General features: G+C 31.7%; 3 protein-coding genes across 3 annotated transcripts; 1 reads left to right on the top strand and 2 right to left on the bottom strand.

Annotated features, from left to right (window-relative positions):
- Positions 1–213: 213 nt before the first annotated feature.
- Positions 214–2,415, bottom strand: LOC120190422 (50S ribosomal protein HLP, mitochondrial-like). Its single transcript, XM_039193506.1, has 3 exons — positions 2,248–2,415; positions 1,434–1,525; positions 214–805 (listed from the first exon to the last, which is right to left on the bottom strand). Exons 1-3 carry the CDS (start codon positions 2,279–2,281, stop codon positions 431–433), a joined length of 501 nt encoding a protein of 166 aa, XP_039049437.1. The 5' UTR covers positions 2,282–2,415; the 3' UTR covers positions 214–430.
- Positions 2,416–9,305: 6,890 nt separating this feature from the next.
- On the top strand, positions 9,306–19,048 carry LOC120190189 (transcription factor TCP2-like). The gene is made up of 6 exons (XM_039193303.1): positions 9,306–9,478; positions 9,583–9,717; positions 10,058–10,281; positions 10,478–10,641; positions 10,940–12,711; positions 18,810–19,048. Exon 5 carries the CDS (start codon positions 11,308–11,310, stop codon positions 12,664–12,666), a length of 1,359 nt encoding a protein of 452 aa, XP_039049234.1. The 5' UTR covers positions 9,306–9,478; positions 9,583–9,717; positions 10,058–10,281; positions 10,478–10,641; positions 10,940–11,307; the 3' UTR covers positions 12,667–12,711; positions 18,810–19,048.
- A 2,714-nt stretch (positions 19,049–21,762) lies between these two features.
- LOC120190190 (F-box protein At5g46170-like) lies at positions 21,763–23,847 on the bottom strand. The gene is made up of 2 exons (XM_039193304.1): positions 22,484–23,847; positions 21,763–22,164 (listed from the first exon to the last, which is right to left on the bottom strand). Exon 1 carries the CDS (start codon positions 23,671–23,673, stop codon positions 22,507–22,509), a length of 1,167 nt encoding a protein of 388 aa, XP_039049235.1. The 5' UTR covers positions 23,674–23,847; the 3' UTR covers positions 21,763–22,164; positions 22,484–22,506.
- Between the last annotated feature and the right edge of the window lie 322 nt (positions 23,848–24,169).

The raw sequence follows: 24,169 nt of genomic DNA, 5'->3' as shown, positions 1-24,169 counted from the left end.
TAATTCATATAATACATTATAAATTAACATGTTCAAAAAAAATTATAAATTAAGACATTGATATCGAGGTTTACTTCTAATCTGGATTCTCGTATATGTAGAGTTTGAAAAGCTAATATATTTTTTACAGGATGGATTTTTAGATGCTACTGTCTAGAGGAGCTTGTTTGCCGCCAAACAGTGTGAAACAAATAGTTGAACTTGGACAGTGCATGAAGCATGAATTTGAATTACTTTGATTATCAAAGCTGTTTTTTTTAATCAGATATGTCAAATTCTCGTTGAAAATCAGGCAAACATCAACACATCATTGCTCAGGATGGTGATAAGTGTTCAGTTTCCATCTAGCTCTACGACAGGAAAAGGGAAAGAACGGCAGATTAATCTCGCCTTTTTTCATAATGCTCAGGAGGGTCTTGAGATCCATGCTTCAGGCAATGTGCTCCGCCAACGTGAGGATCTTTACATGCTTTTTCTGCCTCAGCTCATGTGGGACTGGACCGAAAACTCTGGTCCCTATCGGCTGACCTTGCTTGTCAACAAGAACAACTGCATTGTCATCAAACTTCACCTCACTCCCGTCACAACGGCCTCGCTGCATGGCAGCACGCACAACGACACCATATACCACCTTCCCTTTTTTCACCTTTCCGTTAGGCATGGCCTCCTTTACAGATGCAATTATGGTGTCTCCCAATCTTGCCCCTTTTTTCCCCTTCAACGGTTGTATGCACATGACCTTTTTTGCCCCCGAGTTGTCCACTACTTTAAGAACAGTTCTCATCTGTATAAAAGTCCTTTGTTGCTGCAGAATTAAACCAAATAATAAGGTTACCTTTGAAAGAGAATATCACAAATTCAACCATCATAGAACCATACAGGTATTGTCCGAACATTGAACAAAATCTGAACACACTGACATCAAGCTGCAAGAACAGTTATCCTATTCAAATAAGCTATGTGAATCCTAACACGAGATTCTTAATACAGATTCCATTAACAATAGGTACAACTCCTTTCAAAACCACTGAAATTACATTTAATTAGTTCAGGCCACCATCCCCTAGGTCCAATATGCAGGTCTTTCAAAAGCTGACTAGGGTTCTTACCATCTTTGATGCTTAACCAGCAAGTAAAAAGCAGGGGAAAGTTCACCCCAAACTTGATGCTGATTAAAAATGCCTATCTCCTTGAACCATTTAGGTTAACAAGGCATGCATGGCTCGGAATTTTATCCGACCAAAAATGACATCCTGACCAACCTTTTCAAACTTGTTTCCACAGGCTTGTCTATTCCCAGAAGTTTGAGGAGCTTATCCTAATTTTCCAAGGATAACATATCAAGAATTAACACCAGCATGCACTCCATGCGAATGATTTCACAGATCATAATACAAGCTTAAAAGAAACATCATGCTAGAAATCACACTGACCTGATACAGGAAACTGCCACATATAGTCTCTCTTGATGTGCTCGGTAAATTAGGGAAGTTGTTTCGAAGGCCATCCATCAACGAACGGCCCACTGCATATACCATAGTGTCAAACAAAAGATAGAGAAACAAGACTGGATACAAAATGAACTATGTAAATGGAGATGGAGGTGTTTAAATCTTATGGTACATCAATTGTAGGATGAACAAAATGAACTACGCACTTATCCAGAAGATGAAAACGTGGAAAGGGAGGGGGGTTGAAGCATGATAGGACGGACAAATCCATATTCACAGGCAACTCAACCTAAAATGCTACACAAAGAGACTTATTAGTTGTGAAACCAAGAATTAGAGGCTTCTTAAAGCTATGCTCATCGAATGAAGCATAAATGGCTTAAAGAATCAGAAAACACAGTGGGAAAAGGTCAAAACATTAAATTGTAGACAAAATACAAAATGCAAATGACTTCCAGGTGGAGATGAGCAATAACTCACACTACGGACCCTAGCTATGTGTTAAAACCCAAACCCCTCCAAAAAGAAACTATGAAATTCCAAGACTGGATAGTTAAAATCCTTCAGTTATTTTGGCCCAAACATATAGCTAACTACAGGGATTTTCTATACATCAATCGAAGGAAAACCTCTGCAAGAAAAACTAAAACTTCATGCATATTGGTATAGGTTGAATCGGAATGCTTTGTATGCTGAGTGTTCATAAATCCGCAAGTGCCCATTAACAGAGAGAAGGGAAAATATAAACCCTTAAAAAAAACTAACAAACACTCATGTGAACAAAATCACAACATACCCCTGGAGCATCTGGAAGCAAAGCTTGCAGCCATCTTCTTCTTACTTAATTCGCCAACTTTTTACAAGGGAAGAAGGGAAATGACTGAAACTTAGAACCCTAAGAACTTAGGAGTTAGGACTTGAGAGCATGAGGAGACGATTGGGTTTGGGCTCAAGCTAAAATAGGCCTAGCCCAACATATTATATGCGCCTCAAATAAAAGTTTATCTTCTTTTTATTTTTGTCTGAACATTCATTCTTGAATTTTTTTTTTATTTTCTTCAATAGTTATATAGCATATAAAAGTTTGACCGATACACTAATCTCCTTAGGAGAACAAGTGTATCTATATTAATTTAAAAATATATATTTGTTAAATATGTTAAGGGGAAAAAAGAAAATTTTTATATCTAATATTTTAAAAATATGATATATACTAAACTTTTGGAATGTATTTTTGATTTTTTTTTAAATCGGTCAATGATATCAACAAATGATTGGTAGAAAACAACCAACGCATCTATTATTTATGCATGCATTAAACAAATAAATTAGGTGTATATTTGAAAGAATGAGTTATTGATATAAAACGTCGGTATGGGAAATGCTCACATACGACAGTCTTAATGTAAGGTTAAAATAAGACGCTATCAGTTTTGTTATTGTTTAAATAACAAATTCAGTAAAAAATGATCGGAAACATTATTAGGCGTTAAAAAATGATCGGTTTTGTTATTATTGGGCTATTAACCGGATTTTCGAAAACTGACCGGAAACATTATTAGGCGCTAAAAAATGACCAGAAATGTTAAAAAAATGATGTTTAAGGTAAAAATAATAATATTACCAGTAATTTTTTATTGATTTTATTATTTAAATAATAATAAAATCGATAGTGTCTTATTTTAATCTTATATTAAAGTGTCTCTATGTAGAAGTGCCCCGTGGGCATGCAGTTCAGAGTAAAAGCAAAGAACGAAGAAACTATATAAATTTTCCCACATCTGAAACCAGGGTGTCTCAGTGTGGTGTTCAGTGTTGACCCGGAAAATAGGTAGGTAAAGAGAGAAAATATTCAGTACCAAACCAACACGGTACATAGAGGTGATGGCTGAAAAAAAGAGCTGTAAAAACTTGAACAGAAAGTGAAACCCCTGAAGTTAAAGGAAGCTCAAAGCTCTCAATGTTATTGCTGTTTAATTATTTCCCCAGACAGTGACGGTTGCAGTGGATAGACAGACTCATCAAATACAAATCCACTCTGTTTTCGTTTTCAGCTTCTGGCATCGACAGGTCGGCCAAATGCATTAATCCTTGATAGATTGCACGCCCTCCCTCCCTTTTCACCACGACACGTGCCTTCGCTTCTTACCCTCTATGCACTCTGCACTCCCTAAAACAAACAACCAACCCTCTCTGGAACAACTCAAATCACTTTACTTTTCCAAGTTCCCCATGTACCATTTTCAAATTTATTTTATATTTGTCAAAACTAAATCATAATAATAAAAAAGAAATTATGAAGAATATTAGAGAAAGTGTGCGGTGATTACATTCAGGTTTGGCTTCTTTTTACCCGGCAAGTGATGAAACCTTGGACAGCGAGAACACGTCTTCGGGTATGATTGTTTTTCTTTGCATCTAAATAATATACAAAATCATCAAATCCAACACCAACGCATGTGATTCTTCCTCTGTTGCCTTTGCTACCCATCAGGTTTATATATATATATATATGGGGTTCGTACTCAGTGCATAAATAATGGAGACCATCATCTTTGAGAGATGGAGAAAGGATTGCTTTTGCTTTTACTTATTGGATTCAATGGAACACATTATAATATATATTATCTCTGTCTTTGGTTTTATGCACTTTCAACTTATTGGAGCATCCCCTCCCCAGTTAAGGCCATCTCTCACGTTTTAAATGGTTCGTTTTTAGTGGGTTGCTCTTGCTTTTCTTATTTTCAGTTATTATATAATTGAGATTTGAATATCGAAATTCAATTTAAATTCTCAATTACTTAATTACTTGATCTAGTGGGATGAGACACTAGATACTTTAAGTAATGTTAGAGATTTGAATCATGGTGTTTATGAATAGAGTAATTTGAATTGAGACGGTCGTCCTCGACTCTACAATACTCAATCTGAATTAGTCGATCAATAGATCGAGCACCGATAATTAACAAATTTCTCATAAGAAGTTTATTATTAGGTCAATAAATAAGGTAACAAATCATACTATATTAACATGAATCTAATAATATTTTTTTATCTTTCAGTTTTTTTTCAAATCATTTTACTTTAATTTTTATTTTATCTTTTTGGGTATTCTCTGGCCTTTGAAATTTATAAAAGGAGCTTGATAAAAAGAGCTTAATAATCAAGCAGGAGCTTCAAAATGGGGGGCGGGTGGATAATCATTTCTACGTCTATAGCTAACGTGAGATTATTTCCGATGGAGATGACAGTTGTTTTTAAATCGTGTAAGATTTTTTTAATAGTATAAGATGATTATAATATAATATTTATTTTTAAATTAATTAATAACATATATCATTATAAATGTAATTATTTGAATTTATTTTTTTTAAATATAATATTTATTTTTACCAATAGATGGATTCGGATGGAGATGATAATTAGAACTTAACATATAAAAATAAATGGATTCGGATGGAGGTGATAATTAAAACTTAACATATAAAAATTGGAAAAATAGACTCATTACGTCTTGACTACTCTTTTTTATACCTTTTACAGTATATTAATATTTGATCTTTGATATTTTTTTAATTTAATCTTTAAATTTTATTTTATTCGTATTAATTGTATGTTTTAACAATTCTTTTGGATTTGATTTTAAAATTAATTTTTAAATTTTTAAATACTATGAGATTACGTAATTTTTCACATAAAAGAATTAAAATATACAAAACCTAACTTAAAAGATTTATATATATATATATGTATATATATATGGGGTGATGAAGAAATGTTAGTAGCATATGTGTTTACTTATATTTATATATATATATATTATAGGTTTAGGATTCACTTACACCTAGTGTAAAACTAAAAGTTTTATATTTTTTTATGATCATTGGATGAGGGGAAATCAAAGGCTGAGATTAACTCCTTGTTTTTTTCTTCCTGTGAATATCTTCACATTTCCTACTATTAATCTCTGTCTTTAATTTTTCCTTATCCAACTATCCTAAAAAAGTTTAAAACTAAAAAGTTTTACACTATATAATTGGATCATACCCCATATATATATATATAATTGAAATTTGAGTTCAAACAATCAAGTTTAAAATTGAATATAAAAGTCAAATTTTTATTAAGAAAAAAAAGAGTTTAAATTAATTTATAAATCGTAAGTTTGAAATTTACTTAAAGTGAAAATCCTCGTTATTCGAATTCAATTCCACTCCGATGATGGTGGTGGTGGTGCTATTTTGGTTGCCAGCGAAGATACAATGTTATTTATAACAATAAATTAGCAATAATAATGTTGCTAATTATAATAAATAAATAAATAAATAATGAATAAATAGTGGTTGGAGGATAATGAGACACATCATTCCTCGTACGGACCGAGTATTAGTATATACATATTTTTTACAAATAAAGCATTGTTTGAACAGTGAGAAAAACAAAATCTCAAATCCTCAATGTCTTCAAACTTTCTGCTTTAAAAATGTTTGTATCCGGTTGAAGTGACCCCATTAACATCTTCCTTTACTATCTTTAGTGACTTAAGTTCTCAACTTGACATTTGGTTGAGCCGGTAATTATGACATTTGCTTTGCTGCTCTACTTTCTATCTTGCTAAACATTAACCCTTTAATCTTACTATAATTACTAATTAAGTGACCACTTAAGATTTAAGGTTTTAATATTCAGCGGATATCTATGAATAGTAAATAACATGTTATATAATAATTACTTATATCTTGTTTACATTTAATAAATTATTTTAGTAATTCAACCTCAATATGTATCAATGAAGATTCAAGGGCAATGATCTTCTGACTGTAAGAAGTCTAGATTGATCAAATTATTCATCTTTGTTCTCTCATTTTTTTTAAGTCATGAATTTTGAACTCACTAGGAGCACTCTCCTTCCTTCTCTTATAGTCCCCTATTCTCTGAGTAAGATTAAGATCAAATTTAGAATTCGTAAAAAAAAAAATCGTTTTTGAAACAGTAAATTAATTTCCCAGCTGTCACCGCCATTAATGACATCTATACTAACAATAATTGAGTATCAACCCCAACCCGAAACAACACATTAAGTTGAGGTAGAGAATAAAATTTAATTGGAGTAATGAGGCTTCGAATTTATTTTTCATATCAGATAAACAATTCAATTTTTTACTCTCCTTTTTCTTTGTCAGTTGATTATGTAGAAGATAATATGCAAGTATTTACGCTACTGCTCTTTACTCTTCATAAAGTTTTACTATGAAAAAGCAAGCAAATTTAAAGGGTTCTATTAAAACTCTGAGAAGCTTGAATACGTGTCTCGGAGATTATTGAAGTAATAGAACTGTCTGATAATATCTCATGGATTGCATTCATTTTGGACAAAGCATAAATGTATTTGTCATTTGTTTCATGCATTCGCGATACATACTTATGCATGGTTTTAAGTAAATTAGAGGGTTTTCTTTCTTTCTTTAAATATAATGTTATTTTCAGCTGATATTGTATGATTTAAATGACATTGTTTTATTCATTAATAATGCATATATAAGGTAAATAATGGTAAGAATTGTATAAAGATAGAAATTAAAATTAATGTTTGAAATCATATCCCTCGTTACTCTACTAATGATTATGTTGGCAAATAATAAGTAGTATTTCATAATTTTAAATGCAACAAAATACTCATGGTAATTTGTTTAAAATCTGAGGAACGTGATAGAAGGGATAAAATTTTATGACAGAAATTGTTATGGTTTCCGTTGCATGCTCCTCGATACGTTATTATGTCGTGGTTGATAGTGATTGGTCGTTTGACAACGAAGGATCATTTGTTGTTTATGGATGTGAAGGTCGATGGCTTCCGTCTATCGTGCACAACTGAGATAGAGATTAGAAACTATTTCTTTTTCGAGTGTGTTTTCTCGTCTGGTATTTGGATGACAGTGCTGGTCCTATATGACATTCGTCGTAGGGTATGAGAGTGGGAGCGTGAGGTGGTGTGGTCAATTTCTATGTTAAAAGGTAAGTCCCCATGCATCTTTATTCTCAAAATACTTTAGAATGTTTGTATATACTTCATTTGAGAATAACGTAATAGAAGATACTTTAGTAATATTATTAGGAACGAAGAGGACCTTAATTACTTTATTAGAGAACTTGTACAAGCGAAAATTGTTAAAAATCATAGTTAAAGTTGATCCACATATTTGTATAACGTGGGGATAGGAAAATAGATATATTTATTTTATAATTCTTTGTTGATTTGTAACAGTTTGGTGCTCATTTGGATATAATACATATATTCTATTAAAAATAATATTTTTTGTAAAAATTAGATATATAATTTTATGGAGTCATAATAGGATTTATTTATAAGTGGGGTTGTAATTTATATTTATATTTTTATATATTTTTGGATTTGTTATAATTCATACCAAAAGTTTGAATTTGAATCAAACCTAACCAACCCTAAATCAAAATTATCTTATTCAAACTCTACTTTTGAATATGTCTATTACTAATAAATTATACAATCCTTTCAATATATATACAAAATAATATTTTAATGATTACTTTCTTTTTAATCAGAGCCATTATTGTACATGCCTACTGGTATTAGGCCTGTAAATGAATGAACGTTCAGCGAACCGTTTGGTGGGAAGTTCATTTATGTTCGTTTATTTATTAAACGAATGAACATGAACAAAATTTTGTGTTCGTTTAATTAAATTAGCGAACACGAACAGATGGCTCGTTCGTTCATTTACGTTCATAAACATTTGATAATATATTTGTTCATTTATGTTTGTTCGTCTATGTTCGTTCATTTATGTTTGTTCATTTATGTTTAACTCAATCTCTCTAGACCCATTTAATATTTTAAAATTCAATTAATTATAAATACAAATAAAAAAAAGCCCATTAATGAATTTTATGTGATTATTGTTGTTGTGGTTTATGTTCATTTGTTTTGTTCATTTATGTTCGTTTACGTTCATTTCTTGTGCTCTTTTATGTTCGTTTACGTTCGTTCATTTGCGTTCGTTTATGTTCGTTCATCATTTAAATGAATGAACACGAACAAGCTACATTCCTTAACGAACGAACACGAACAATAAATGTTTTGTTCGTTTATGTTCTTATTCGTTCATTTGTTCGGTTAAAGTTAAATGATCGAACATGAATATACCCCCGTTTATGTCCGTTCGGTTTGTTTACAGGCCTACCCAGTATATATGTATATTTGAAAAAGTAATTAAAGAGATTTATAATGATAAAAGTAATTTTAAAGAAATTTAATACATAAATTGATTAGAGAAAATGTTAAAATATTGAATTTGAAACTAATCCTATATTAAGATTTAATATTAAATTCTTTCACTCAATTAATGGTAAAGTCGATAAATATAAATTCATCATAATTAGTATTGAATGATTTAAAATATAAAAACAGTACAAATATCATATTTATAATTGAAGTCGATTGAAAATTAACTTAATTGACATTGTTATGATTATAACATTTGGAAAATTGAAGATTTGAGTATGTTTAAGCTCAATTACTTTTAATTTGTATTTAAATATTTTTTGATATGATTTGGTATAAATTAAATTCAAATCAAATTTAATAAACCTAAAAGTAAAATTATCTTATACAAACTGAACCTTAAACATGTGTATTAATAATTATTTAAACTTTCTTTTTAATCAGTGTCATTATAATTGAAAATTTAATTAAAGGAAATGGGCAAGATGTAAATGTAGGAGAGAGTAAGGGGCAAAATGTGGAGAACAGCACAAATTAGAAGGTTGGATTTGAAACGGCGCGGAGTCTGTCGTTTCCCGATATCTTCACTTTAAACCTCTCATATAATTCAGATTCACAACGCCAACACCATCAGCTTCCAAATATCTTCTTCCCGTCTTTCCTTACCGTTTCCCATTTCCTTGGATTTTTTATGTTCAATTTTCTGTCCTAAAATTTCTCTTACCAAACATCCCAACCCTAGCTTTGCTGCAAGTTTTTTTTCGATGTAATAAATCTTTTTTTTTTTGTATGAAAATTCAAGTGAATTAATTAGCTTTTGCTTACTAATTGAAAGTTTTGTTTTGTTTCCTTTGGTTCATTACTTTCTAGGGAGCTAAATGGAGATATGACCAAGGAAAAATCTGCTGGCAACCCTTCTTTCTTTTTTTGTTAAATTATTTTTTTGGAAGCCAAAGAAAATCAGCTACAAGGTTCATTGTTTGTTCCTGTCGCTTTATCTGTGTTGTTAAGAGTAATCTTGTTTCTTTGGGTCTTTAAATCTTCTTTAGGTTGCTTTTTTTTCATGGTTAAAAGAAAAGAAAAAGGAAAATTAAGCTTCGTTTTGTAAATTGTAAAGCTTGTTTTCCGATGGAATAAAAATGAAATATCTTTAACAGCTTGTTTTGGGATTAAAGAGAGCTGATCTAAAGTACGCTGAAAAATATAGATATAAAGGTTTTAGCTTTATCTTTTTTTCCGGGGATTTAATTGGAGATGAGAATCGATACTGCAGTTGACATTTGTTGAGAAGCTAATATTAATATCCCACGAGCTCTAATTTGTTGGTATTTTGTTGTTGTTGCAGGTAACCGATCTGTTTAGAGCTGAAGCTAATTTCTTCAAAGTAGCTGTGGAAGATTTGCAGATCTGTTGTGTGGGTTTGGATTCTATAAAACATCTGTTTTCACTTCAACTAGTGAGGGAAACCAAAAGAAGAGAGAGAAAGAGGGGTGGAATAATCAAAATATTTGTTGTTTGTCTGAGAACTCGACTCCTCTAACACCAACCAACCAACCAACGTTTTTCAAAGTGAACATAAACCCTCTTTTTTTTCTTTGGCCTTTTGAAAAAGAGCTTTTTTTCTTCTTTGTTGGTAATTCCATAAACAGCTCTAAACTTGTTGGTAATATCAGAAACAGTAGATTTATTAATGGGGGGTTTGTCATTTAATAGTCCTTTTATTAGGATAAATAGTGCTGCTGCTGCTGGTGTCTGCCATTTTTAGGGTCAGCTGCAAAAAGAAAAAGGTTTTAAATAACTCAAGGAAGAGGAAGGAGAGGGAAAAAGGGCTGGCTTTAGATCGGTATCTAACATACAACAAGCAATTATTGCTTTCGTTTAGCTTAACTGTGAAGCAGAAAAAAAGAGGGTTTCTTTCTCGGATTCAAGGTAATATTATGGCAGCAAGGAGAGCTTTCAACTTTTGTTAAAGGCATTTATCGTTTTTGAAAAGAAGACTTTTGGTTTTGTCTTTGTAACTCTTTTCTAGCTCCTTAAGTACACATAAACAACAAAATGTCAGATATCTCTCTCATCTCTCAGCTCAAAGGTTTTAGCCCTGTAAGACTTCAGCTAGCGTGTGTGTGTTGCGATGACCAATGAGTTTGTAAAAATTCATCTTTTGGAGCATCATATAATAATTTTACCCTTTTACTAAATCCTTAACTTTTCTTTGCTTTTCTTGCAGACTGTGGCTGCCATTTTTCAGGCCATGCTTTTGAAAGCACTGAAGCTGCAAAAAGCTTAAACAAGAAGGGGGGAATGCAAGTCTCCTGACTTGGACCGTGATATATCAAAGCGTAAAGGAAGGCCTTTTTTCACTACACATAACTAAACTACCGTCTGTGTAATCGTCATCAATGCACAGGGCATCCCAGCCCCACCTTCTCTTCTTCGCTTAAACCACCATCTCTCCCGTTTCACTTTCTAACATTTCTCCAAAATCCCATATTTTCTCTCTCTTTACAAGTGAAACAAACAACAAAACAAAAGGTAATAAGGGGTTAGTGTCGGGGGAGGGAGGAATTGAGTTTGTGAGAAAGGAATGAAAGTGGAATGGAGGTGGATGGGATTCAGACACAAGCCTCTAAGTTCTCAAGAGTTGGTAGTGGTGGGAGAAATGAGTCAAGCAAGATAGGTCAGAGAGGTAGTGACAACTACCCTGATGACAAAGAAGATAGAGCTCTCATCAAAAGGGATAGTGCAAATGGCGGTGGAGTTGATGGTCTAGCTGATGTTAACAAGCTTCGAGGTTGGCACCATTCCTCGAGAATTATTAGGGTTTCTCGAGCCTCGGGTGGCAAAGATCGGCACAGCAAGGTTTGGACTTCAAAAGGGTTGAGAGACAGGAGGATAAGGTTATCTGTCACCACAGCTATACAGTTTTATGATCTACAGGATCGATTGGGGTATGATCAGCCTAGTAAAGCAATAGAGTGGCTAATTAAAGCAGCTGCTGATGCAATTTCAGAGCTTCCTTCACTTAACACATCATTTCCTGATTCTCCAATGCAATTAAGTGGTGAGAAAAGAACAAGTGGGGGAACTGAACAAGGGTTTGACTCAGCTGATGTCGAGTTAAATGGTGAACCAAATAATTACCAACAAAACCAAACTCAGCAGCACCTTTCTTTGTCCAAATCAGCTTGCAGTAGCACGTCTGAGACGAGTAAGAACTCTGGTTTATCCCTTTCGAGGTCCGAGATCCGTGTTAAGGCTCGGGAACGGGCAAGGGAAAGAGCAGCAAAAGAAAAGGAGAAAGAGAAAGAGTCTCGCATTCCAGATCCACAAAATGTGAACCCCGTTTCTCAAAACTCTTCCTTCACCGAGTTGCTCACGTGTGGCATTGGCAGTGTTAGCAACACTGACACTAATCCTACAGCTTCAGCTCATCAAAACCCCAGGCAGTGGCCTGTCACTCAAATGGATTACTTCACAACGGGGCTCCTTGGACCTTCTTCTTCTTCTTCCTCTAGAAACCATTCTCCAGGTTTTCCTGGACAAATCCAACTAGGAAACCCTTTGCCCCAACAAATACTAATACCGCAGTTCACCGTGTCGGGTGAAAACCATCAAGAGTTGCATCATTTTTCGTTCGTTCCTAATACTGAACATCTGATACCGGTGGCAACAACACCAGTGGTGCCAGGGGGTGACTACAACCTCAATTTCACCATCTCTTCCGGCCTTGCTGGTTACAATAGGGGGACCCTTCAGTCCAATTCTCCTTCCTTTTTGCCTCATCACTTCCAGAGGTTTTCTTCTATAGAAGGATCACCACCCTTCTACATTGGCACACCACCAGTGGACAACCATCACCACCATCAGTTCCCAGCTGGATTAGAAGGCCGCTTGCAGCTCTGCTACGGGGATGGAAGCAGGATCTCAGATCAGAAAGGAAAAGAAAAGAACTAACCAGTTTACTGGAAAAGTTCCCTCTTGCCCCGTATTTTTTCCCTGGTAAGCTCAACAGTCAACACCCTCATTGAATCGAAGTTCTTTACGATTACTAGCATTTGACATTCAAAACTATCTTCCTTGCTTTAGTTTTCCTTAATTAGCTTCAATATTTTTGTGCCTGTTTAACTATTTTTTTGAGGCATACTTTTTGGATAAACGTGTTGCGTTGTGTTGTGCTTGTGCATAAAATATAGTACCAAGAAACAGTCAATTTCTTGGTTTCTAAAAAGAAATCCGGCATTCGGGACAAGCTTATATTGTGTTTTGTCAGGGTAGTTCTGCGGTGCGGCGCCTAAAAAACGGCTAATATACGGCGTGACCGGTAAAACAAGTGATCGGTTAAAATTTAGACCGGTTATGTTATATTATTTAACCGAAAATATTATAAAGTACAATAACATACTAGGTAGCGCTTATATAATGTAATAGGTAGGCTTATATTTACCTATTTTATAAGTAAACCGGTATATTTATACCGATAGCATTGCAAATTTACCTATTACATTATAATATGTTGAAAGTGTCCATACTTTTTATAAAAAGGATCGATAATTTTTTTAAAGTTATGTAATTTATGTTTCAATTTTTTTTAATAGTGTTTCATGTTTTTCACCTACAATATTAATTTAATAATTTCATTTACACAAAAAATTATTTGATTGTTTTGATATTTTATAAAATAATATTTAGAATTTAAATTTAACAATATTAACCAAAGATAATAATAAATATGTAATATATATGTTATTGTTTTTAATTTAATAATAATATATATCGTAACGTAAAATAAATCATTAGACGCCTATAATTACTAAATTAATATCTTAAAACTCACTCAAAAGATAACCTTAAATTAATATTTTCCACAGTGAAAAAAGTATGGACACTTTTATAAAAAGGATAGATACTTTACAACTACCTATTACATTATATAAACGATACCTATTACATTATATAAGAGCTACCTATTAGATCATATTTTTACCTATTATATTGAAAGTGTCCATACTTTTTATAAATAGGATCGATAATTTTTTTAAAGTTATGTAATTTATGTTTCAATTTTTTTAATAGTGTTTCATGTTTTCCACCTACAATATTAATTTAATAATTTCATTTACACAAAAAATTATTTGATTGTTTTGATATTTTATAAAATAATATTTAGAATTTAAATTTAACAATATTAATCAAAGATAATAATAAATATGTAATATATTTTTATTATTTTTAATTTAATAATATATATCGTAACGTAAAAAATAAATCATTAGACGCCTATAATTACTAAATTAATATCTTAAAACTCACTCAAAAGATAACCTTAAATTAATGTTTTCCACAATGAAAAAAGTATGGACACTTTTATAAAAAGGATAGATACTTTACAACTACCTATTACATTATATAAATGATACCTATTACATTATATAAGCGCTACCTATTACATCATATTTTTACCTATTATATTGAAAGTGTCCATACTTTTTATAAAAAGGATCGACACTTTTTTTAAAGTTATGTAATTTATATTTCAATTTTTTTTAATAGTGTTTTATGTTTTCCACCTACAATATTAATTTAATAATTTCATTTACACAAAAAATTATTTGATTGTTTTGATATTTATAAAATAATATTTAGAATTTAAATTTAACAATATTAACCAAAGATAATAATAAATATGTAATATATATGTTTATTGTTTTTAATATAATAATAATATATATCGTAACGTAAAAAATAAATCATTAGACGCCTATACTTTACAACTACCTATTACATTATATAAACGATACCTATTACATTATATAAGCGCTACCTATTACATCATATTTTTACCTATTATATTGAAAGTGTCCATACTTTTTATAAAAAGGATCGACACTTTTTTTAAAGTTATGTAATTTATGTTTCAAAATTTTTTAATAGTGTTTTATGTTTTCCACCTACAATATTAATTTAATAATTTCATTTACACAAAAAATTATTTGATTGTTTTGATATTTTATAAAATAATATTTAGAATTTAAATTTAACAATATTAACCAAAGATAATAATAAATATGTAATATATATGTTTATTGTTTTTAATTTAATAATATATATATCGTAACGTAAAAAATAAATCATTAGACGCCTATAATTACTAAATTAATATCTTAAAACTCACTCAAAAGATAACCTTAAATTAATTTTCCACAATGAAAAAAGTATGGACACTTTTATAAAAAGGATAGATACTTTACAACTACCTATTACATTATATAAATGATACCTATTACATTATATAAGCGCTACCTATTACATCATATTTTTACCTATTATATTGAAAGTGTTCATACTTTTTATAAAAAGGATCGACACTTTTTTTAAAGTTATGTAATTTATGTTTCAAATTTTTTTAATAGTGTTTTATGTTTTCCACCTACAATATTAATTAATAATTTCATTACACAAAAAATTATTTGATTGTTTTGATATTTTATAAAATAATATTTAGAATTTAAATTTAACAATATTAACCAAAGATAATAATAAATATGTAATATATATGTTTATTGTTTTTAATTTAATAATAATATATATCGTAATGTAAAAAATAAATCATTAGACGCCTATAATTACTAAATTAATATCTTAAAACTCACTCAAAAGATAACCTTAAATTAATGTTTTCCACAATGAAAAAAGTATGGACACTTTTATAAAAAGGATAGATATTTTACAACTACCTATTACATTATATAAACGATACCTATTACATTATATAAGCGCTACCTATTACATCATATTTTTACCTATTATATTGAAAGTGTCCATACTTTTTATAAAAAGGATCGACACTTTTTTTAAAGTTATGTAATTTATGTTTCAATTTTTTTAATAGTGTTTTATGTTTTCCACCTACAATATTAATTTAATAATTTCATTTACACAAAAAATTATTTGATTGTTTTGATATTTTATAAAATAATATTTAGAATTTAAATTTAACAATATTAACCAAAGATAATAATAAATATGTAATATATATGTTTATTGTTTTTAATTTAATAATAATATATATCGTAACGTAAAAAATAAATTATTAGACGCCTATAATTACTAAATTAATATCTTAAAACTCACTCAAAAGATAACCTTAAATTAATGTTTTCCACAATGAAAAAAGTATGGACACTTTTATAAAAAGGATAGATATTTTTTTTAAAGTTATGTAATTTATGTTTCAATTTTTTTTAATAGTGTTTCATGTTTTCCACATACAATATTAATTTAATAATTTCATTTACACACAAAATTATTTGATTGTTTTGATATTTTATAAAATATTATTTAGAATTTAAATTTAACAATATTAACCAAAGATAATAATAAATATATTTTCACAGTGAAATAAGTATGGACACTTTTATAAAAAGGATAGATACTTTATAATATAACAAGTAAAAATATGACAAAACCAGATTCATTATGATAAAACCGGTAAAATTTACTTGATATGTTAAAAGTATGGACACTTTTATAAAAAGGATAGATACTTACCGATAACCAAAGTTTACCGGTTACCAAATTTTTTAATAGGTTTTCATATTTTCTACCTAAAACATTATTAGTTGTCAACATAATAGGTACCGCTAAACCGAATTTATTAAATACATTTTAATGTATCCGGTATTGCCGTATATTAGCCGTGTATTAACCCGCCTTTCCTGAGACAATCCCGTTTTGTCATGATTCCTGCATAGGTTTTTGTGACTAAGGATCGGCTGGTTGTCTCATTGTCTGTTCCCTTCTCCCTGACATATATGAACCAATGCCAGGTGTTAGTTTCTTGGTGGCCAAGCCTTGCTGGGCACTGAGTTAGAACAATAAAAGTTCACATTTCAAATAGGGTGTGACCTTGTAAACCTTAACTTCACCACATGGCAATGGATCATCTAGACTGTCAGGTTTTTGATTAGTTAAAGTTTCTAGATGATTAACGGTAAACTAGATCTGAAAAAAGATAAAAAGGGGAAATCTCCATGCACATAAGACCTCGAGCTCTCAAACTTCAAGATCAGCGGTTGCTTCCATGGTAAGTGTTTTTTCTAGGTTTAGCCAGGATGAAGCTAGGTTTTAATAGAATTTATATATATTATTGAAATTGAGCTGTCACTGTTCTTACAGTGAAAAATGCTAAGACAAAAATCATTAAAGCATTGAGATTAAAAAGATCTATTGTCAAATCAAAGCCAATAATGACAAAAGAAAAATCATTGATAAAAACTAATTACCAAACGTTCATAAATATTATAAATACATGACAACAATCATAAGTTTCATATTAGAAAGTCAAATCTCAGTAATAAAGAAGAAAGAACCTTTCTAAATTGGCTTGTAGTAGAACTTGGGGAACTCGGCACTTCCACAATTGATAAAAAAAAATTGGAAAGTTAAATGTTTGAGTTTTTGTGATTATTAACATAGAAATTTAAGTTTTGTGAGTTATTTTTATTTAAAAATCTGAATATACCATTATGTAAAATGCATCCAAGTCTCATCAAATATTTATATCGAATATATGTCTTCATATGAAATTTAATCTTACATTTTATTAGGTATATGTGTTTCTATGAGATTTAATCTTTTCACATATATGAATTGTTTAAAAAAAAGATAAGTATAATTATGTTGGACCATATTCATATTAAATGTTTATTTTAAATTTGAGATACATAATTTATTATAGATCATTTGTAGACTTTCTTTACGATATCATATCACTAAAGATTTAAGGGTACATTGTAGGAATAAAATGTAAAATACTACCTGTACTAGTATCAAGTTTATGGATAAGAGAAATGAGTATGGTGATGGAATGATAGTTAAGATGGTTTAGCTATTACTGCTTATTTCTACAGCATACCCTTAGTTCCCATAAGTTAATAGCATTAAAACAACTCAATGCACTCCTCTTTATATGGGATGTCATAAAATAACTATGCAAGTAAACAATGGGATAAAAGCATTTTGAAAAGAAAAAAAAAGAGTAAAAAAGGTCAAGCTTTTTACTTAAAAATATTTATTCAGCCCTATAAATAAAATATTTATGCTGATGAATACTTTAAATTGCTGCCTCCATTTGCTCTCTTTATTCAAGAAAGAAAGGTAGCTACTTTTGAGAACACATTCAGCTCAATGTTGGTGACTTTATAAGGGCAACATAGAGTTCTAGGTAGGGTTTATTTTTCTTAAAGAAAAATAATGATGCTTTAAATTGAGATTAGATCTTAAGATTATAGATTTAGACTTGCTGTTTATTGTAAGGAAAAAGAAAGGAAGTGATGTTTTCTTTCGGTCTCAAGGCATTTTTTTGTTGTGTCTTGTTGTTCTTCTAAAGGTTTTAAGTAATATCTTTCAATTAAAGAAATGTTATAGGTGAAGCTAGTATGTGTAGCATTACATTTAGGTATGGAAAGCTAAACTTCTTGAGAAAGAAGAGGGGCATTATTTGTAGATTTTACAAATTAAAAAGTTTACAACCTACTTAATTTATTATCATCTCTCACTACTAATTAAAGTTCAAAGTCATTTTTGATTGTCTGAGCAAAGATTTAAAGATTCAAAGTCATTATTTGAGTTTTAAAATAGGTTGTCATAACATAAAGAAGAATTAGCATAAATTTAAGTTTGAAGTTAGCAAGATAAGTAAAATCTCCAGAAAAATATAATACCTATTCAAAATAAGCCATAATTTTTTTCTTTGTTCAATTTAAATTGTGGGAGTAGTTAAAAATTACCAAGTGCAATTAATTTATTGCTAAAACATGAAGAATAACTAACACTTATATCAAACGTAGCATTAGTGATGTACGTTAACGGGACATGCTGCTTGAATGAAACTGTGCCAAATCTTTGTGAATTACCATTATACCATTCGAAATGGAACCATCTTATTTCAGCTTATCATTCAAGTATTGTTTGCTGTTGGCACCATCACCATGTTTTTGATGATGAAACTTGTGCAGAAACACCATGCAGTTCCTTCATGTTTCCTGTTAATTTCAACCGTATATGCTAATTTTTTGAGCAAATATTTTTGGATGTAGAAAAGAGAAGGAAGCAGTGAGTGAATGCCTTTCCCTTCCTGCATTGGATGATGGATACCTTTATTGTTTGTGCTTCTGATAATTGTTAGTATTTATGATTTATCCATTTTGAAGTCATGATTCTGCTGGCTTCGGCGTATTGGGATATAATTTATCTATGCCTGCAAAAAGCCTTGTGTGTTTCCAACAAGTATAACTAAACATAATTTGATTGAAGTTAATTATTTTCTTTTCATCCATCTTACAATGTCCTGAAAACTCTCTCTCTCTCTCTCTCTCTCTCTCTGTGTGTGTATATATATATATATACCTGCTTGGTAAGGCCAAAAACCTTGTTCATCATTTGCGTCTTCACAACATCAACCCTCATTTCTTTGTGGCAAAATTAAATGACAGGACAGCTCCCATGTGTTCTATTGCACAGCTTACGTATGCTTTCAGAAAAAAAAAAATTGATGGTTTTAAATGTGTATAAAAGCAGTTTGCATGCTGAGTTTTTGCCTTCGAATTGTAAGCCAGTCGATCTTAGGCATGTGTTAATGGACTCTGCTGCATATTAGTTTTAAGCTTCCGATGAGGTTATGAAAGGTTGGTTAATTATTTAATATATGCATTGGACCTAGGTGGATTAACTTGTGCTAATCTCGGAGCGAGGGCACTGATCCTGTTTAAATTTGTTGAATTTTTTAAAATTTTAGTTCAATAAAACAATAAAATTATATGTTGACGTTTAAATTTTATTTATAACATCTCTTCTAAAAATTATAATATATAAAAAAATAACGCTTAAAAATATTTTATTTAACTTGCGCAACTTTGTTTTGGAGCTTCTATCAATCATTGCAGCTATAGAATTTCATGTTAGTCTCACTGACCTCTGCCTCGATTGTCCTAGTATTTCATGATCTAAATTCCTTCAATTTTTTGCTCCCTCCCGTGCTTCTGCCCAAAGGGACAGGTAATTTAATCAATTTGTCAAACTAGTAATAATAGATTTTACTTTACTAAAGACACTTCATTATTCAATTTGGGAAAGGAAATGTACAAAACTTGACTGATTTGGCATGCAAGAAAATAATTAAGAGGTTGGATTTTATTTTGTAACCCATATATGAATTACTGTTAGATTTTATTTTAATTTAAATTTTATTCCGTGTCTTATATTAATTTGTTGTATCTTACAAGGATTGTTTTTTATTATTGTTGATGAACAAAGTAAAAATTAGTAACTCATGACGATTCATGAGTAATTGATTTAGATAAGAAGTCATGTATGATAGAAATGATATTGAGCTCGACAGCTATGAAAGGGAAAAAATAATTTAAGGAACAAAATGATTGAGAGAATTTTGCCTAGAAGGGTTTTTATCCCTTTAAATTAAATGGTAGGCTCCTAAATATGAAAATGTGTCTCCCAATAAATCTCACTAATATTATTTATTGTTATATATTATAGATAAAATAATTAAAATCTATTTGGATATGAATTATTTATAATTATTATTGAATTGTAGTTAAAAAATTGTGGTGGTGAGTAAGAGATTACCTTTCAATATTAACGATTCAAGTCATAATGTTGATGTTGTTGTGTGTAGGTGTGTCCGTCTGTATTAGAGATAAAATGAGGTTTGGATTAGTGGGTCATCAAAGAAAATTTAAGAGAATATTGAATGAATTGTTTTGGTCTTAGTGCGATATAATGATGGATTTCCATTTTCCACCACTATACCAACTGCTTTACAAATCACAAGCATTGCCGGGTTAAATATTAGCATGTGGGTCACATTATTCTGGATCTGCTCCTCATATTTTTAATTTTCCCATCTTCCATCTTTATAGATATATAGATTAAAGCCGAACATAACCTCTTCTTTGTCAACTCTGTTAAGGCAGGCTTCTGTTATATAGAACTGCTGTGGCTGATTGCAAGAATCCATACTTCATTCACGTGGATTGCAAGCTATTGACATAAACCCTCATGTGATAAACAGATGAAGAAACAGAAACAGCTAACTAATAATTGTTGAACCATAAAAAACTGGGGGGAGGGGAAGATTCTACAAAATAGAAATGGGCAATCAACCAAAATCATAAAAACAGGTCGTGAACGGCAACTGATCATTTAGATACAGCTTTACACCCGCAACCTTTACTGCTAAATGCCACATCAAAGCCATCCAACAACATTGAATGAAGTATATATATATATATATATATACATACATATTCATGATGTCTCTTTCTTTCTCTCGTGTATGATAAGGAAAATGTGGAAGAGTGCTAATCTCATTATCATGCTTGGAAACCAAAAATGGAAAAACAAAGTATCACAAGCTCAATGGTTGCCCACTCGTAATATCCAAATGATAATGAGAAAACTAAAAAACTCATATTACCACGCTTGGATGGAACAATCATCTTGTTTTCTGGGTAACTTAGCCAATTCAGGAACATCCAAAAGATAAAATTCAGACGGAGGACTTTATCTGTGCTCATCTGCTGCTTCCAAGTTACAACTATAGACAGAGAATGATAGAAGCAAGTAGAGATGATATTACCATAGATCATGCTGCTATAAGTTAAATTAGCAAATTAGGCTTCAGTAAACTTCATTGAAACTACCAAAAAGCATAATCGGATCAACAGGACAAGCATACAGTACATCTTCTACACTTTTTCTTCTCTTCTTTTTTTTTAATGAAGTACATTGAATTTGCGTAAGAAGTAGAACTAATGCAATAACAAACCCAGCAACTAACTATGAGTTCTGACCGCTACATGCCTCCAAAATCTGGTTCAACAAACAGTTCAAAGAATTTGCAAAGATAAACCTATAAAATAATCATGAAGGGGGTTTTTAACAAGGCCTCCTCTTCTTATCAAAAAAAAAAAATAAACCTATAAAATATTCATGAAATTTTGACAAGGACTACAGTCAATTTATGGAAGAAACTTGAAAAGCTAAGTGCGAACTACATTTTATTGATAAAATTCACATGTATATAACATAAAGTTTGCCATCTTCATACGTACAATATTCACATATAGAGAAATTTTAGATAAAAGAATAAAAGACTACAAACTGAAAGCTATTACAACATTAATATGAATATGCCTGAAAATTAAAACAACCAGCAGATGCATTTTGATTACCAGTCAAAGCACAAAAGCTCAAGCGCTTGAAGTGCGTTATCAAAAAGCAGGGACAACGGTCACTGGCGTTCCAAAGCAAGGTTTAGCTTTCATAGGACACTGCCCCTAGATTAAGCAACAATACGTAACAAAATTGTGGTCCTATCATCAGCTTTAAAAAAAGCTATCACTTGTACCCCCTAGACCGTTGGTGCATCTTTCCCTGAAAATTGCAAAATGGATTTCAAATTCATAAGAGATGAATAAATAAAAAGGTGATGCAAGCATATCAAAAACTAAAAAAACAGAATGAACTCAGAGCATGCTAATTTTGAGACACCACATGCATTCCGTGATGTTTCCTTGCTCACAAAATTCACGCAAGGCTGCTCACAACTCAAATGGTCAAAAAGGGAATAAGTGAATGCCAACTAACAGATTAAAACACTCTCTCATATGGACATGAACAATTCGAACATCAAATAGTTTTCTAGTAAATTAATCAACATATTCAAGTAAATCCAACAAATAAGAACTTTTACCTGCACAGAACATGAAGCGGACATCAGAACGAGTTCATCTCCAGACAGTAAGTCCTTCTCTTAACCAGCATCTTAGCTGCAGTACCATAAGGTTCTTCAAAAGCAGTTGATAACCAAGAAGCATCCGAAATCTTTTTCGAAGCAGATTGTTCACTAGGCCTAATAGCAACCAGAGTAGCGCCTTTTAAAACAGCCCCATCAGGCAACTCCAAATGAGGAGCATACCAAAGTCTCATATTCAACGCTGGCACCAGCGTCCTTTTTGAAGCAGAAGAAGCCGATAATGGCTTCACTCTTAATTCCTCAAGCTGCTCACCGTTCATACAAAGCACCCCTTGTCCATCCGCATCGGTTAAAACCAAGCTATCCAGCGTCTTATGCTCCGCAATTATAGATTGCAGCAAATAATGCCTTGCTGACGCTGCGATCAACGAGCTAATAGTCCAAACAACCCTTAATTTCAAGCCTCCGTTGGTATAAAATGACTCGGGGATACTACCATTATCATCGCCGTTGTAGATGTTATAATCGATGCCGAATCCGTCGTTCCCATGCTCCGATACTTGCAAATGCACATTGTTTAAAACGGAAGCAGCTCCGAGGATGACGCAATTATCAAGGGTTGATCCGAAATCGGCTCTCCATTTCAGCATAACTCCGTCGTCGATCCCTAACTCGCCGCCGGGTAATTCAATTTGGAGGAAACGAAGCTCGTTGAAATTTCGAAGCACTTGCGTCGGAGAATGATGGGTAACCCCACCTTGGTCCATTTCCCCATCATCACCACCACCGAGACCGACAGATAAAGAGGAAGATGAAGAGGTAGTAAGCGTTTTGTTGAGAGAGCGGCGTTCGGGGCCGAAAAATTGGCCCAAAGCTTGGAGGGGCTTGACAATGCCACCGAAAACGAGACGGAAGAGGTTGGTAAAGGGACCGAAGACACGTGATTTGACCGAGGAAGAAGCGGAAGAATCGTCGTCGGAGATGACGCAATCAACACGAACGACGACATTTTCAACTTGAGGGACAAGGGCGTGGAAACGACGCGAGACGACGCAGCAGCGGCCGAGGGCTTTAACGTCGCCGATCATATTGAAGACTAAAAGGAGAAGAGAGTCGGGGAGACGGTCGAAGTGATCGATAGGTTCCGGGCGCTTTCCATGGATTGGATCTGAACAAAACGAAGACATCTGTTTAATTTCTGTTAAGTATCTGGCCAACGGCACTCTTTAAGAAAATATTAGATCTACTCCATAGGGGGAACTGGGTTTTAAGGGAAGGGAAAGGTCGATGGATTTGGAAATTTAAGAAATTTGGGGCGAAAGGTGTGATGTCGTTGTTTGTAAGTTGAGAATTGAGATGGGGTGGAAAGAGCGCTGGGAAAACAATATTTTGGGATCAGATAGATTTTAGGGTTAATAACTTTTTGCCCCTTGTCTTTGGCTTCATATGCAATTTAACCCTTGACTTCTTTTACTATTTAACCTCTGATTTTGGCTTCAACTGTAATTTGGCTCTTTACTTTTTCTTTCAATTTAATCCCTGACATTTTAATATAAATTGAAACTTAATTAAACATTATACATATTTAATATCTAAAATTTTAAAATAACATTTACATTAATATCATCAATATCAATAATCTAAATTTTATAATATTATTTATCGAATATCAATAATTTTTTG

This window comes from Hibiscus syriacus, unplaced genomic scaffold, assembly GCF_006381635.1.
Source record: "Hibiscus syriacus cultivar Baekdansim isolate YM2019G1 unplaced genomic scaffold, ASM638163v2 tig00116962_pilon, whole genome shotgun sequence".
In the NCBI taxonomy this organism is placed as follows: domain Eukaryota; kingdom Viridiplantae; phylum Streptophyta; class Magnoliopsida; order Malvales; family Malvaceae; genus Hibiscus; species Hibiscus syriacus.
This window is presented reverse-complemented; position numbering and strand designations above follow the sequence as displayed.

Excerpts from the sequence above, each read along its gene's own strand:
- LOC120190422 (XM_039193506.1), bottom strand. The coding sequence starts at position 2,281 with ATGGCTGCAAGCTTTGCTTCCAGATGCTCCAGGG. Across the intron at positions 1,526-2,247 it reads TGCTTCCAGATGCTCCAGGG|TGGGCCGTTCGTTGATGGAT; the intron begins GTATGTTGTGAT and ends TGGTATATGCAG. Across the intron at positions 806-1,433 it reads GTGGCAGTTTCCTGTATCAG|CAACAAAGGACTTTTATACA; the intron begins GTCAGTGTGATT and ends TTAATTCTGCAG.
- LOC120190189 (XM_039193303.1), top strand. The coding sequence starts at position 11,308 with ATGGAGGTGGATGGGATTCAGACACAAGCCTCTAAGTTCTCAAGAGTT.
- LOC120190190 (XM_039193304.1), bottom strand. The coding sequence starts at position 23,673 with ATGTCTTCGTTTTGTTCAGATCCAATCCATGGAAAGCGCCCGGAACCT.